This window comes from Sprattus sprattus (assembly GCF_963457725.1).
Source record: "Sprattus sprattus genome assembly, chromosome: 2".
Taxonomy (NCBI): domain Eukaryota; kingdom Metazoa; phylum Chordata; class Actinopteri; order Clupeiformes; family Clupeidae; genus Sprattus; species Sprattus sprattus.
In genome coordinates, this window is record NC_137921.1 from 30825166 (window position 1) to 30842665 (window position 17500).

At 44.0% G+C, this 17500-nt stretch overlaps 1 protein-coding gene across 1 annotated transcript in view; it reads left to right on the forward strand.

Annotated features, from left to right (window-relative positions):
* The window catches only part of oca2 (oculocutaneous albinism II), a gene marked incomplete at both ends in the record, with an annotated part of 85697 nt that overhangs the window by 35794 nt on the left and 32403 nt on the right, over positions 1-17500 (forward strand). The window contains 4 exons of the mRNA XM_080833706.1: positions 726-858; positions 5571-5718; positions 6679-6736; positions 7068-7176. Coding sequence (XP_080689832.1) covers positions 726-858; positions 5571-5718; positions 6679-6736; positions 7068-7176 — 448 coding nt within the window. The remainder of the gene's footprint in view (positions 1-725; positions 859-5570; positions 5719-6678; positions 6737-7067; positions 7177-17500) is intronic.

Genomic DNA, 17500 nt, shown 5'->3' on the forward strand with positions numbered 1-17500 from the left:
TTGTTGTTGCTGTACTGTTTGTTTTGGGTACCAAGAGTCACATCAGGACACACTTACACAATCATGTACTGCCACGCTGGTGTTGTGTTTTGCCGTTGGGGATTTAGGGGTATGTTCAGGGACAGAGCAGGTTATTTGGAAATACAATGAGCATCCCTTCCCCCTTTAATACCATAAAAGAACTGGAACTCTGCCAAGAAGGATGGGTTTGAATAAGGATGCAATCACCAGCATCTCCATCTCCTTTTCATGGTGTTTGTTTAGTTACACCCTCACTGCATGTACATATTTAACAGGATATAGAACTTCTTTTACTGAGCTAAGCTTCCTTGTCACATCCTGTGCGAGAGGCTTTTGAGGCACTGTAGGGACTTCATCGCAGGGAAATGCTGGCGGCGCCTGCTACAGTTGTTTTGATATATAGGACAGGATGTACGTTTTATCAGAAATGGACCAGCTCTCCTAATAGAGCCAATTTTAGCTTCCCTAAGTGCATGTGTACAGTGAGACTGAATGTCTTGAAATGAGGCTTGCAACCCCACACGCATAAACAAAACTGAAAAAATCACCTGTTCTTTGCATTGTGGGTTGTGTGTTATTCCTCTGCAGCTTGGTGTATTGAAAGAGAAAGGACACATTTGTTAAGAGAGGAAATGACTCATAGTGTTGGATAGAATGCATGGCAACAGTGATGGCATTAATAACCTCTTCCCTCTCTTTCGTAGGGGATCGACTTCGCCTCGTTCACCGGCTACATGTTCCTTGGCATATGCCTGGTGCTCACTGCCTCTTTCCCGCTCCTCCGGATGCTCTTCTGGAACAAGAAGCTCTACAACAAGGACCCCTTAGAGATTGTCGGTGAGTCACTTTGATCCATTTGTGTGTTCTGAGAATGGGATAGGTGAGTCACTTTGATCCATTTGTGTGTGCCGGTGACGATGGTTAGAATGGGATAAGTGCATTGAGTTTATCGATCAGGCCTCTGAGGTGTGTGTCCGTCCAGGACAGTAGAAATAACTGTCGAGACAGCAATTATGTCCATTTTTGCCCCACTGACAGGTGATGCCATGCTTTTTTGTTTCAGTCAAAAAGCCAGCCCATGACTACTTACCTGTGTACTGGTAGATAGATTACATGGATCATGATTGATAGGCTAAACTTTTAACCACTCATTCACATGTAAATCTCTCTCGCTCTCGGGTTTATTACAGATATGATCTAAACCATGCTCTTGTGGAAGCTTCTTGTGAGCACTGACAGTCTGTTTGTTCATTATTTGTCACCACTTCACATTCATCATCACGGTGACCTACACCAAACAAAAACAGATAATGATGCAGTGTCTTCGAGGGTGTGCTTGACCTGCCTAACAGATGGATATAAGATTGCTACTCAGTCTGGAGGCAGGAGGCTTTGTGCTTCATTAGACCACCCCTGGCTTTCAGCCATCAAAAGCCTTTCTTGATCCTCCAGTGAGGCGGTAGTGGCTTTAGTCCTCTCTCAGGCCAGAGTCCAGGGAATGGAGGATGCTCTGCTCTTCCCCTGTGAGGTATCCTTACAGCCGAGTGCTAGTGTGAAGGCGCTAATAGACCTGAAGTTCCTGTCTGCACTGGCCGCAGGCTGACCTGAGACTGACCCCCCCCCCCCCACCCCCACCCCACGACACAGTCACACACACACGCCTCGCCTCTGGATGTCCACTGGTCATAACACCTAACCTGACCACTGAACTTCATTCTCATCTCCTCCCCGCGCCATAGGTCTCACTCCAGGAGACTCCGTACACCAAGTCAATATAGGAATACTGTGAACATTTTATTTTAAATTTCGCAGTGAGATATAGACTTTGTGGAACTCGAAGGGTATGAAATTCTTACATTTTGAAATAAGTATGCTAAAGAAATAACTGATAATAATAATAATAATAATAATACAGCACTAAAAAACTACTAACTTCCTAAAGTAAATTACTGGGTATTATTCTCTCTGTCTTCTCTTAAGAGGTTAAATTAGTTTCCTTTAAGATCCTAGTTGACCCTGTCATATCTGAGCGTTTCACTGCATACCTGACAATAGCAGGGGTCCAAACCCTGAAACCCTGTCACCCCCCCCCCCCCCCCCCCCTGCTGCACACCATAAAGCCTCTATCATCCCAATCATACAGTGCCTGACAAAAGTCTTGTCACCTATCCAAGTTGTAGGCACAACAGATGATAACTTGACTTGTAGTTGATCAATTGGAATCAGAAATGGCTTCTATGAAAGGCGAAGGCCTTTAGATTATGCTTATTATACCAACATAAAGATGTGTATCATTAATTGAGTTTTATCATCTAATAAGGACAGACAGGTCAGATTGGGTTTGGACAAAAGTCTCGTTGCATACACAAAAATATTTTTTTTAATTTTTAATTTTACTTTGATAACACAAAAATGCTACAATAACATCAGAGCATAAAGTCATGGTGCCTTGGAAAAAACAAATAATGTTGTGTATGACTCCCATGAGCTTGGAGGACTGCATCCATATGTCTCGGCAATTACTCAAATAACTAATTGATGAAGTATGGAATGGCAAAGAAAGCAGTCTTGCAGGACTGGTTTCATCTTCCAAGCCTCCTCCTTCATCCTACTTCAGACATGCTCAATAATGTTCTTGTCTGGTGATGGGCTGGCCAATCCCGGAGCACCTTGACTTTCTTTGGTTTCAGGAACTTTGATGTGGAGGCTGAAGTATGAGAAGGAGCGTCATCCTGCTGAAGAATTTACATTCTCTTGTGGTTTGGGATGTAATAGGCAGCAATAATCTCTTGATACTTCAGGCTGTTGATGTTGCCATCCACTCTGCACACCCATACTGGTTGTAACCCCAAACCATTTTTTTGCCAAAACGATAGACAGTGGAAAAGTGTCAGAAGGTTGATTTTTTTTCTGATGAATCATTCATTAAACTGCATTACGATCGCTACGAATACTGCAGAAGACCTGTTGGAACCCGCATGGACCCAAGATTCACCCAGAAAACAGTCAAGTTTGGTGGAGGAAAAATCATGGTTTGTATGGGGGTGTGCAAAAGATCTGCAGAGAGGATGGCAACATCAGCAGCCTGAAATATCAAGGGATTCTTGATGGCGATTACATTCCAAACCACAGGAGACGGCAAATTCTTCAGCAGGATGGCGCTTCTTCTCATATTTCGGCCTCCACATCAAAGTGGATGCAGTATGGATGCAGTCCTCCAAGCTCATCTGAGTCATATATGATATTGTTTTTTTCCCCCAGGGCACCATGACTTTATGCTCTGATGCTATTGTAGCATTCTTGTGTTATCAAAGTAAAATTCAAAATTAAAAAAAATATTTTTTGTGTATGCGACAAGACTTTTGTCCAAACCCAATCTGACCTGTCTGTCCTTATTACATGATAAAACTCAATTAATGATACACAACTTTATGTTGGTATAATAAGCATAATCTAGAGACCTTCATATGAGCCATTTCTGATTCCAATTGATCAACTACAAGTCAAGTTATTATCTGTTGTTCCTACAACTTGGATAAGTGACATGACTTTTGTCAGGCATTTTACCTTTCTGCGTCACGGCTCTTATTACAGTCATACCTTTCTACGTCACAGCCGTTACGTCTGGGAAATCTAGTGCACTGAATGGGAATTGGAAATACCATACAAAAATCCTATTTGACAATGAGTGCATGAAAGGACGTTTTCTTTTCTTTCCTAAACACCATATATTTCCTTAGCTACTGCTTAGCTTCTGTTCAGTAAGGTCGCTGCTCTTAAAATGTAATATGGAGTAACAGAACTGCCTCAAAAGTCTGTCTGTTTGTCTCCCTCCTTCTGACAGAACACAGAACAAAGCAGTCTATACGGAACTGTGCGTTCCTTTTACAATTTCTACCCACGGTTAGGGTCTTTCATGCCTTATCTAAACACAAAGCCCTACCTTGGTGATTATGTCCACGTTGGCCACGCTTTAATTGATTTGAGCCACCCAGAGATTTAATTGAATTGGCGGATGTTTTCCCCAACCTGGCTGAGAGATAAGACATGACGTGTGAAAGTATATATTAGTTAGGGGTGGGGGGGGGGGGGGGGAATGGAGAGAAGACACAGTGGATTTCTTAAGCAGAGAGGGAGAGAAAGAGAGAGCGAGCGGAAGAGAAGTGTTTTATCGGTGTGTCCATGCATGTCTGGCCACCCCACTGTGTCTTTTCCCCCGTCTTTGGCTAAGCTTCCGCAGGCCTCTGTTGCCCACATCAGTTTCCTCGCACCCACGTGTGTGACTGTGTATTTGTGTATGTGCCTGTGCACTTATTGGGCTCGGGGACACACAATCATGTCTTATTAGCGTTATCTGATGGAGTTGGGTCTAATGACCAGTGGTGTCCGGCAAGGGGGCAGAAGAGAAGGGCAGGCGCTGGCCCCCCCTGTGGCCCCCGGTGCCCCCCACTGCGGCCCCCCCACTGCGGCCCCCCACTGCGGCCCCCCACTGCGGCCCCCCACTGCGGCCCCCGCAGCCTTCCACTGGGCTTCTGCCTCTCTCTGCTGGGGGAAAGGATGCCACCGGGGCAGCATCTGCTCGCTCGATGCCAGTCAAACATTAAATCCATAAAGCTCCTCCCCCAGGAAGTTCCGCCCCCCCCCCCCCCCCCCCCCCCCCCCAAGTGTCCGCTTAGTCCCGCCGCACACAGTGCCCCTGACAGCTGGGCCGATATGAGTTCTGTGGGCGCCTCGCAGTGCTCTATAATTGCACCGATTCGTTAACAGTGTGTTTTTCTGCCACTAATCATATCCCTCTAAGAGAGGATGATGACTGCATGACACGAGCGGCAGGGAACAAAAGCCGGGGACGGCACCTAGATGCGTCCTTCGCTCCGTCCCCGGCTGCTGCATGGTCCAGCGGTCCCTGCCACCTACGGGAAGTACTAGGGACCATGCAGGGGGCCCCCGGTCGATTGAAAATGGCTTTTCCTCCACAGCAGGGCCATCGCCCGTGTGTGTGTGTGTGTGTGTGTGTGTGTGTGTGTTTGTTTCCCAGAGATGAGCTCGTGCCTGCTGACTTAAACGCTTCATTACCGAACCGACGGTGACCACCACTGGTCACAAATCGCACATAAACAAACTAATAAACCAAACGACCAGGACTCCTCTTTTCTGTAACACATGCTGCAACAGCAGGACTCGCATGTCAGAAACAGGCAGGGAGAGTCATTTTAAAAATAGAAATAAAAAAATATAAAAAAACGTCACTTCTGTTCTAAATTTCACGCATAACCAAGCACATGCGTAAAAGCTTCCGGCAAAATCCCCCTCACCTCCACCCCCCTCCTTGCCTCCTTTATACCCCCCTCCCCTCAACACCCCAAACCACCCTACCACCCCACCCCCCAGATACCCCTTACCCACCCGAGCCATGTGGTAGCCCCTCCAGCTGAGCGAATACTGCTCTGCCCATCCTGCCCTTGGCTCTATGTGTTGTGGTTTCTGTGAGGTTGGGGGGGAGTGGGAGTATATGAATCACATACTGAATGCTGCTGTTATGACCACAGAGCTGAAGCATGAAATCCTGGTGTGGAAGCAGACGGCCCAGCGCATCAACCCTGCCAGCCGCGAGGAGACGGCCGTCAAGCGCCTGCTCATGCAGAAGGTGCTCAACCTGGAGGATCTGCTGCGCAGCAAGCTGCGCACCTACCAGTGGTAAAGCAGCCCTCTGCCCCTCTGCTCCAACTCACCCACACACTCACCAACTCACTCACTCACCCACTCACCCACACACTCACCCACACACTCACCTACACACTCACCCACTCACTCACTCACTCACTCACTCGCCAACTCACCCACTCACCCACACACTCACTCACACACTCACCAACTCACCCACTCACCCACACACGCACCCACACACTATCTCTATCACACACTCACCAACTCACCCACACACTCACCCACTCACCCACTCACTCACCCACGCACTCAACAACTCACTCACTCACACACTCACCAACTCACCCACTCACCCACACACTCACCCACACACTCACCAACTTACCCACTCACCCACACACTCACCCACACACTTACCCACTCACTCACCCACACACTCATCAACTCACCCACTCACCCACACACTCACCAACTTACCCACTCACCCACACACTCACCAACTCACTCACTCACTCACACACTCAGCCTCCTACACTCTCACCTCACTGACTGACTCAGTTACCCACCCACCTCCACCTCCACCTCCACCTCCACCCCACATACCCTATGAATGGCCGTCCAGCTGGCCGCCACAGTGGCACGTGTGTGGTGAGACAAAGCCCAGCTTCCCCCCGGTCCTAGGCGAAGGCTGTAATTGTAATCACAGCATAGTCATTTTGTTCTTTCCGCCAACCGCTCACAACAGTTTTTTTCCCCTGTATAATAAACACTGATTATTCTTAGCAATAATTCTGACACGAAGGGCATTGTTTGTCTAGCTCAGAGCCAGGCAATTGATGCACACGAATAATAGATGTTGTGCTGGAGGCCAAATCAAAAGTTCAAGTGAAAGGACAAGTCAGCAGTAAACAATAAAGTGGTTACGACATCAGGCTAACACCGGAGATTGCTCAAATTGGGTGCAATTAAGACGTATTTTTGTTCTTGCAGGCAAATATCACAGGAGGACAAAAATTGGGAACACAACCTACAAGATCTTCAGAAAAAGGTATTATAAAGAATAATGATGTGAAAAAGCTTTCAATTTTAATTTCTCTATCTCTCCCTCACACACACACACACACTCTCACACACACACACACTCACTTTCTCTCTGTCACTCACACATGCTCTCACACATGCACTTAAATATAGAACACACTTAACAACTCTTCTAGTAACCAGTCTTGACTCTGGCAATTCAATGCCGATGTTTTCTGTATAATGAAGGGAGTGTCTAATTCCTCAAATTTGAGCATGCCTATGTGTGGCATAATTGTAAAAGAAACAGTTGAACATTCCTCAGTTGAAATAATCTGTATTTAATCTGCCTTCAACAGCACAGAATAACTGATAAGATTCTCCTGGTCAAGTGTGTATCCGTCCTTGGTGTCGTCATCTTCATGTTCTTCCTCAACTCTTTTGTCCCCGGCATTCATCTCGATCTGGGTAAGTAGTTGGCCTTCTGTGTAATTATGAGAGAGAAATGGAGAGAGAGAGAGAGAGAGGGGAAAATAGTGAGAAAGAGAGAATGAAAAAAAAAGATGAATAGATGGAGCTCATGATTAAGGTTCAGCAGTATTGTTTTTACAGCCTAGTTATAGGCTTTGCTTTGTAATTATACGGTCCCACTTCCTTTGCTTTTGTCAGATGTGAGCCGGAATAATGGGCTCACAAAGACGTGCAAAAGCTAAATTACATAGATACCGCACTGCTTTTAGACCTGTCAAATATTTATATATTTCATCACCTCTGGAAAAGAAAATAAATTAAATGAGCTCTGTCCCTATTGTTGTTGAAGGGACCCTCAATGCCAATATACAACAGCTTTGCTTCAGAACCAAAATAGAATGAAGGAAACCAAAGCTATGCTTATCAGTTCAGCTATATGCAAGCTGAGCTGTAATAAATGTCAGGAAGGCCTCTGTTTGCTGTGTGATTGTTCTCGGTGCAGCTGGGCCCAGCACTGGGACAAATAGGCGTGTTGGGACCCTAAATGCAAGAGGAAGGGGGGATGGAGGGGATGTAAGGGATAACGGCCGACGAGCTGTCCAGTTCTACGAAGTTAATGGACGCTGCGGGGCAAAGAACACCACGACGCGGAGTTCGTAGAACTGGACAGCTCGGAGGCCGTTATCCCGCTTATCTCCCGTTTACAACATCCAAAAATGTTTTTATTATTATTGTTATTATTATTTAGAATTTACTTTATCTTTAGGACATTTAATATGCAAAATAACCTGATGAATTCTTGATTTGAAGCCTAGTGCTCCCGTTAGAGAAAGTAGTGAGAAAGTAGTGCGTGGGACTGGACCTTTAGTTTCCCCAGGCGTTGCTGCAAAGTGACACTCATGAGCTCACCTCTGTAAAGTAAACGGACACAGGTATTGTTCATAAGGTTTTACTATTTACAGTTGAACTCCACGTTTCCGTTGATGGTGAAGTTGGACAGAGCAACAGGGAGGTCAAGTTTAGTAATTTTGGTCGAAGGCTCACAATCGAGCCGGCTAGTTAGCCGTGTGAGCTACCATCTGTTTCAATGGGTTTTTTTTCTAAGCGCTAACAGCCGCCTACAAATAATATTCGAGACTTTCAGTTAAGAATTACAATACTCTGCAACATTCGTGTAGAACATCAACAACTAACCGAGTCAATTTAGACATATAAAAAGTCGTGTAGATAGCTTAATTGACATAAAACATTGCCCACTAACTTGTCCCAACACGCCGCCATCTTGGTTCAAATTATCCTAGCTGTCAAAAAATAAACGTTACGTTGGTTGTCAATGGTAACCATTCAAGAGCATTGATATGGAACGGCGATTTAACGTTTCTACTTCTTCTAAATCTTTATTTCAGAAGCCAAGTTCCATATAAAATAACAGAGATACAACTATAGGAAGACAGAAAAACAAGAAGATACAACATACATAATACAGTGCATTAAAAAGTATTTTGGCCAATGTCGTCTTAAGTTCGGTGTAAATTGATAGCAGCTCTTTAGAGGGTTGATACTATACAGTTCTCAGAGTTGTCCAGTCGACACATAGTATAGTGGAGGAGCTACTAGGGTTCCGTCAGGCTCTCATCCACCCCACTCCCACAGAACCCTGCAAGTCTAGCAAGAACCCTGCAAGTCACCCCCACCTAGTATAGCAGTGAGGGGCAGCCTGGGGTGCAGTGTGATTAATTCATCACAACATGCTCCTTTTATCACAGGTGTGGCTGTCGCCTCTGACATTCAATAAACGCATTTGACGCGTTTTAACCACGTGAACGTTATTTGCTCGCTCGCTCGGCTGGCCATCCATCCAACCATCCTCACACACACTTGCCTCGCCTCACCTCACTACCGCATGTGGTGCCTGGTCAGGGTCCTCTGTTGCGCCGGCGTAACTATCGCCGTTGCAAGCAATGCAGCCCACTGGAGGCTGTCAGGGTCTTCCCCGTGCAGGACGGACATTTTGTGCTGCTTTACTGTTGCAGCTGGATTCACCGTTTCACGCAGTCTGCAAAATAACCTTTCAATGGTACTACTGAAGGGACTTGTAATTGAAATATATTGTGATCATTATTTATAGTAATATAATATACTGTATATTTCGGGGAATATATATGGTTTGATTGTGATAGATAAACCTCCCTCTGATCTTGTGTATAAAACTTACGATTTGAGTCATAGCCTATTTTTAAGTATTTGTATTTGTCCAAAACATTATTAATTTAATTTCTTCCCACCATTTGTTTGATATGGTTGCTCTCTTCTCAAAAGTCACGAATCAAGAAAGCATACTAGGAAATGCTAATTTGTTTTTCCAATGATTTTGTCATTTGTGAAAGCTTTTGCGGATGTCATGTCTATTTTTTCCTCAACGGTTCAAGGTTTTAGCAAGAAGTTAATGTTTTTCAGCAAACAGATGATAAGTTAGCAGCATAAATAATGTTTAGCAAGACCAAAAATAAACACAGCTCTCAAAAGGCAAAGGGAAAAAGAGAACGGGATGAGTGTATTGCTTAACTGAAGTTGAATAAAGTCTTATTCAAGGAGCAGCATAGGACAAGAAAGACTCAGTGGATTGGCTAGACACTCGATAGAGAACTGCAGCACCAGCAGTGTGAAGTTGAACAGTGTTGAAACTCAGTGTTGTTAATGACTGTACTGTTGTTAATGACTGTACTGTGGGCAAGGCCCATTTCATGGACTTCTGTAGAGTGAGTACAGGTTTCTCTTAGTTATGAAGTGGGGTCAGGGATTAAAATCTATAGCAATGTAGGTTTTGGCCCCTGTGCGATTGATGATGAATTCTATAAATGCAAGGGATCCTCTTTAGTGAGTTGCTGTCCTGATCTTCATGGTTCTTTGCTCTTTGCTTATCGACATACTGTGTCAGCTGCCTTCACGTTGATGTATTACTATGGGGTGGCCGAAGCTGTTTGAGTTGTTTCATAGTTGGAGAAATGAGACTGTGGTGGTTTGAAAGCAGGGAAGACTGTTAGACTAACGTTGGTACATTTGGTACTGTTTGAGTTGTTGTCATAGTTGGAGAAATGAGACTGTGGTGGTTTGAAAGCAGGGAAGACTGTTAGATTAGCGTTGGTACATTTGGTACTGCAGTCAGCCTTTCATCCGCACCTCCAACAGCTGCTACTGGTTTGCAGAATGGGAGCTGCATGGTGAGCCTCTCCATGCAATTGTCTGGTGTGTGTGTGTGTGTGTGTGTGTGTGTGTGTGTGTGTGTGTGTGTGTGTTCGCGTGTGTGTGCGTGTTTGTGTGTGCGCGTGTGTGCGCGTGTGTGTGTGTGTGTGTGTGTGGGGGGAGGGGGGAGGGGGTCAAGAAAAAATGAGGTCAATCACAGTGATGACACGCTACTTCTCCGCTGCATGGCCTTTGGCTGGGAGATGATGTTGTGGAAACGGGCCGTCATTAAAGTGTCATTAGGTTGACACGGCAAGATTTAATTTGCCCTTTAATACACCGTATTCATTTGATCAGGTGATGCGATGATAGGCACAGGTCAGTACTCTATGCTATTGAATTTGGCGGAAATGATTGGCTTGGCACTGAGTTCTGGGAAAATTACATTTTCGGGAGTTGTGTGTGATGGCAGTTTTTATTAACGCTACTATAGCGGGCAGGTAAACTGTGCCGTGATTGTCTGAATCATTAAGTGAGTGTAGTATCATTCATGTACAAGCAGGGCTCATAGCTATAAGCTGAATGTCTGTAAAAGTCTGTTGAATTATTAACCTCGGAAAAACTTTGAAGCAGTCGACAAACCACCCAATTAAAAAGCAAAAAGACACCGGTGAGTCATCATTAGACCAAAAAACCCTCCCAAGCACAACTTTATAGAGCGAAACAATATCTGTACAGGTAGTGTTTCACAGTCTCATTTACCGAGGGGCCAAATATTACACCATGATGAATGGCCATGGAATGCAATATAAAACACGCATTTAAGTACTTCTTTAATGATGGATGTTGAATAATTTAAAGTTCTGGCCAACCCAAAGTAATTTATAAATATGTATGGGGGGTGTGGGGGGGTGGGGTTGAAATGGTACCGGAACAGCGAGGAACAGTGCGGTTCTCGGAGTAGAGCCTCGTGCTTCATCTTGCTGTCTAGGTCGGACAGAACCCAGCGGTGAAGCTGTGTGGATCAAACGCTGGGGAAATGAACACATGGGTTTCTTAGATAAACAAGCGTGATGAGACGACACTAGCATTGCGCTGCGACATGATGCGCCGCTCGGCTGAACTCTGTTCTCTTTGCATATGATGAATCAGCCCATCAGGAGCCTGCGCTGTCTTCTCTCAAAGCGCCTTTTTAATTGCACAGCTCTTTTGGTACCCTCTCGCTCCCTCTCTCTCTCTCTCCCTCTCTCTCACTTCTTCTTCTTCTTCCTACTTCTCTCTCTCTCTCCCTCTCCATCTCTCTCTCTTCTTCTTTTTCCTACTTCTGTCTCCCTCTCTCTTCTACTTCCTACTTCTTTGTCTCTGTCTCTCCTTATTCTTCTTCTTCCTACTACTCTCCCTCTCTCTCTCCCTATTCTTCTTCCTACTTCTCTCCCTCTCTCTCTCTCTCTCTCTCTCTCTCTCTCTCTCTGTCAGTTCTGTGTTGTTTCTTCCTCCTCATTCGAGTTGAGCATGAAGCCATAGGGAATATCAATGCTTCTCAAAAGCGGCCCTTCTTCCGCCAACCATGACTTTTGTTTACCAGTATTCTTTGTGGAACTTTTGTAATGACTTTTTGCTGTGTGTTTATGTGTGTGTGTGTGTGTGTGTGTGTGTGTGTGTGTGTGTGTGTGTGTGTGTGTGTGTGTGAGAGAGAGAGAGCAGTTGAGGTACATGAACACCTTGGAGACTGTGTGTGTCTGTGGGCTTTTGTGTGCTTGCTTTTGTTGTGTTTGTATGCTTTTGTTTGCTTGCCCATATAAGTCTATGTACGTCGCCTGTGAATACTGATGTAGAGGCTGTACAATAGTGTTTATGGTGACATGGGAAGTGAGATATTGCCTGGTTTCGTTTTCATTTCACAATCGCTCTGTAATTTGCCATTTTTAAATTGCCCCCTTTTTCCGCATGGGACCTCGTTAACCCTGTTCATTTAAACGCATATTTTGACAATCGACTTTAGACCTAGATCTGTGCCATTTTGCGTTCTTCAGGCAAGGGTATGTTAATGTATTAATTGCAAATTATGTCTATCTTTCTGTCTATCTTTCTCTAGCCCTCTTCTCCCTCTGGTTAGCAATTAGCTTCTCAATTGAGTCTTTCCTGCAGGGCACACACACACACACACACACACACACAGACACACACACACACACACACACACACACACACACACACACACACACACACACACACACACACACACAATCACAATCACAATCACACACACAAGTGCATATTTCACACACCCAAACAAACCTGTTGCTAACACTGCAGACTTCTCTTGTCTAGCCAACTCTTGTACACTGCCTTGACATCCTGCTTCTTCCATAGTCATTATCATAATAATAATCATAATAATACCTTTATCTTCTCTTCACTTCTCCTTTGTCCCTACCTCTTTCTCTCCTCTTTCCGGCGTTCATCATTGGTGAACTGATTTTCCCGGAGGTAATCATTAGTGCTCACCTGTTTAATCGGATATGGTCCTCGAGGTGTGATTGGGCAATCTCACCTCCGTCCCAAAGATGGCAGGTCATTTGGATGGGGCCGCTTTGGCATACACCAGTAGTAATCTGGTTTGGCATACACCAGCTTTAATCTGCGGACTGGATTATGTGTTTAAGACCCAGTGCCTGTTTGATTAAACTGACCAGGCTTGAGCAGATATATTATCTACCACTCTCCCTCCTTTTTTCGCTCTCTCCTTCCTTCTCTCTCTTCCTCTCAGCCCCCACCCCCGCTCTCTCTCCGCGGGATGCCACCTTGGCTCTATCTGATTAGTAGTAAATTAGGGAGGGAGCCATGTGGTTGATTGAAGTCAGAGCCGGTGGCTATCTGGTGAAGAGGATGTGTGTTTGACTAACGCCTCAGCATTATTCCGGGCCTTATTAGAACCGGGTCTTCCAGGACCATACTGAGAGAGTGAGGAAGGGATCCAGATGGGAGAGTGGGCTCTTCATCAGCGCTGTGTAATTAACTTTTACTTAGCTTCAGTGCTACAGGAAGTCAACACAGAGAAAAGGGAGTCCTCCTGGGAACACCTGCTTGTGGTACAGAGCCAACGTGCAGCAATTTTAAAACAACAGCTCATCAGTGTAGTTGGGTGTGATATTAATTAGAATATCTAGCACAATTTTATCCAGGTCATAAACCATCTGCCCAGGATAAATACAGTTTTTCTCCTTCGCATGAGTAATAATAATAATTATTATTATTATTATTACTCATTACTCATTACTCAGCTCATAACAAAGGCATAGTTTAAAGAATAATACGTTTAAAAAAAAGCAGGAAACGCCTTTCTGAATAAAAAGGTTTTTAGGCCAGTCTTAATTGTAATTTCAGAGGTTGCAGTGACCTTAAGCCTCTATCTAGCTGAGTAGTCAGAGCTTTCTAGTTTGGCTTCGTCTCTGTCAATGCTCTGGAATGTTCTGTCCTCCCCTGCTCTGGTCCTTGAATTAAAGGCCTGTCAATCATTCAGGGAAATGGCCTGAGAATTCTTTCCAGGAAGCAAATTTCAGTCAGTCACAGTTTCCCTTGAAATGCCATTATTGGGAGTGAGTCACTAAATACAATGGTAATTATTTTTCAGACTGGACTCTGTATATCATCAGTAATTTAAGGTGCTCATCCCGGGTATATGTGGGCTCTCAGAAAGGCTTTTAAAGCCATTGGGAAAATGCTTTAATAGCTTAAATATGTACTTCCTCCAGCATAGCCATTAAGGTAGAACATTTTCTTATGGGTTATGAGATTCGACCAGGGACTGATTTATTTTTTGTTTACCAGACTGACACGGATGTTACTGCCTATGAATCATAATCATTGAATTTAGTTTTTATTCATATAAGTTTGTCTGACTGTCTCTAACATTCTGGTATTTTTTACGTCTCTCTGGGGCCTATTATGATTATTTTAAATGTTCCTAATTTTATTTTTGTGAATAGACATACATTCTTCAATCGTTCAAAAACACATTATTTTTCTCATTCTGTAAATCTCTATTCACATACAAGCTCTGTTAGAACTCCTGTGTCTTTAACCCCCGCCACCCCTCCCGATGAGCCCAGTGTGCTCTGATTGGTCAGTTAGGAAGGCAGTAAGGATTGTGTTATGAGATTGTGTCATCTTGTAACAAAGGAAAAGGACTGGATTTCCAACAAGGCGTTTCAGGCAGCTGAGAAAAGTGGTTTGTTATTATTCTTATTCCGTTCTGCTTTGTATCTTTGCAGACTGTTTAAATTCTCAAAAAGCTATAGAACACACTTAAGGACAGGGAAAAAAGCTGAAAAGCATAATAGGTCCTCTTTAAGTCCTGAGACTTGAGGTATTCTTTATTTAATTAAAATGTAGTTAAAATTTGTTTAATTCAAAATTGACAATTAACTTTGATAAAAGACGTCTGTATATGCACGCCACCCATCTCTTTGTGTTAATCGGGTAAATAATCAGCAGCATGTTGAAGGAACAGCAGGCCATCTAAACTCTACTCAACTCAACTAAACATAATATTCCCCATTTCACGTCAGGAACTGAACAGCACACTAAATGGATTGTGCGTTTGCAGAAAGTAAACATCATCATCACAGTTATATTGATATTTATTTATATGACGCTTGAGTGCAGCTTTGGAGAATATTTATGCTTTTATAACAGAGGACAGATGGAGCCATCTCTTACTGAACTAATCAACGACCAGGCCCCCCCTCCCCCCACACACCCACACACACACTCACACACTCACACACTCACTTTGTGAAACGGTCGTCTCTCTGTATACCATGAGTTTACCATGAGGGCAGATTGTTAGGAGTGGCTGCTCTGTGTGAGAGGGGCTATTATATGCTGGAGCAGTGAATGTGGAGGGGCTAAGAGAGACTCACATGGAGTTGCCACTTCATTCTAGCTACTTTGCAGAGCCTGTGTGAGCAGATTGCCTATTTGAGTACCTCTGTGCTGACCAGGATCGTGTGTGTGTGTGTGTGTGTGTGTGTGTGTGTGTGTGTGTGTGTGTGTGTGTGTGTGTGTGTGTGTCTGTGTGTGTGTGTGTCTGTTTGTGTGCATTGTGACGCCCCGGCTCTGCTATGCCGTTAGGGGTTACGCCTCTTCCTACCACTCTGTGGTTCTACAGCCGCGGAAAAAATTAAGAGACCACTTCAAAATTATCAGTTTCTCTGGTTTTACTATTTATTGGTATGTGTTAAAGTAAAATGTGCATTTTTGTTTTATTCTATAACCTACTGGCAACATTCCTACCAAATTTCAAATAAAAATATTGTCATTTAGATCATTTATTTGCAGAAAAATTACAATTGGTCAAAATAGCAAAAAAGATGCAGTGTCTTCAGATCTCGAATAATGCAAAGAAAACAAGCTCATATTCATTTTTAAACTACACAATACTAATGCTTTAACTTAGGAAGAGTTCAGAAATCAGTATTTGGTGGAATAACCTTGATTTAAAATCACAACTTTCATGTGTCTTGGCATGCTCTCCACCAGTCTTTCACATTGCCGTTGGTGACTTTATGCTACTCCTGGCGCAAGAATTCAAGCAGCTCGGCTTCTTTTCATGGCTTGTGACCATCCATCTTCCTATTGATCACATTTCAGAGGTTTTTTATGGGATTCAGGTCTCGAAATTGGGCTGGCCATGACAGGGTCCTGATCTGGTGGTACTCCATCCACACCTTTACTGGCCTGGCTGTGTGGCATGGAGCATTGCCCTGCTGGAAAAAACACTTCTCAGAGTTGGGGAACATTGTCAGAGCAAAAGGAAGCAAGTTTTTCTTCCAGGACAACGTTGTACTTTGCCTGGCTGAGGTTTGTAAAAGACCATAAGGATTGAACCAAAGCGGACTGGAGGGTCTTCTAGTTCGTCTTCTCTGATGAGTCCAATTTCACAGTAGGTGCAAGACTCTGTGGCTTGTAGGCCTCTCCAGGTCTCCGTCTAACCATCAGACGACCATGTGTTGGGCAAAGCTGAAAATTGGACTCATCAGAGAAGACGTGTGCACGTGTAAATATGTGGGTGTGTATGTGTGTGTGTGTGTATTTATGTGTTTGTGCATGGGTATATGTGTGTATGTGTGTGTGTGTGTGTGTGTGTGTTTGCAAGCAAAAAGAAGAATTTTTGATAGAATGCTACAGCGCTTTTCAGAACTCAGGGGTTCAGCAGCGATCTGAAGAGCTGCTTTGCTGTGTGTGTTCTGCACGGGTATCAATGTGTGTGTGTGTGTGTGTGTGTGTGGGTGTGTGTGTGTGGGTGTGTGTGTGTGTGAGAGTGTGTGTGTGTGTGTCCAGTGTTGGGAAAGTTCACTTTCTACATGAACTAGTTCAGTTCATAGTTCACACATTTTAAAATGAACTAGTTCAGTTCATAGTTCATAATTCAAAAATTTGAACTAAGTTCACAGCTCCAAAAAATAAACTAGTTCAGTTCTTTTTTTCAATATGTTGCGAGCAGTGTTGGGAGTAACGCGTTACAAAAGTAACGAATTACTGTAATGCATTGCTTTTTGCGTAACGCGGTAATGTAAGGCATTACAGAAACAAAATTGGTAATATTTACCTCGGTACAAATGTCAGTAACGCGCGTTACAATGCATTTTTAACCTGGAATGAAGTGTTTTATTTTCCTTCATCCAAATTCGCCAAAATCACCACGAGATCAGCAGAGGTGAAACGTCGGCGCAAAATGTTTCACTTCCTTTTCCTTTAGGCTAATCGATGCCGCTTTCAACATTGGAATCGCCAGCTTTCCGAAAAATTGGCAGGAAAGTGGCCACTAGCAGCAATGATGACAAGGTAAGGCTAAAACGTTCAGATATGGTATCCTTGCAGATATGATACCCACACTACCATTGCGTCAACATGTTTTTTTCTTACTGGGCTAAGGTAACTTTCCTTCTGAAGCCATGTCACAATTAAATTAAATGTGGTTTGGAGCCACAAATGCATTGGTTCTAACAGACATGAATGAAAATGTACTTTTCCATTCTCAGAATATAGCTTAAAAAAATGAATCTCAAACGATTCAATATGTGGCCATCTATCAACATGATCAGACAAGTTCAGAGAATTAACGTTAGCCTAA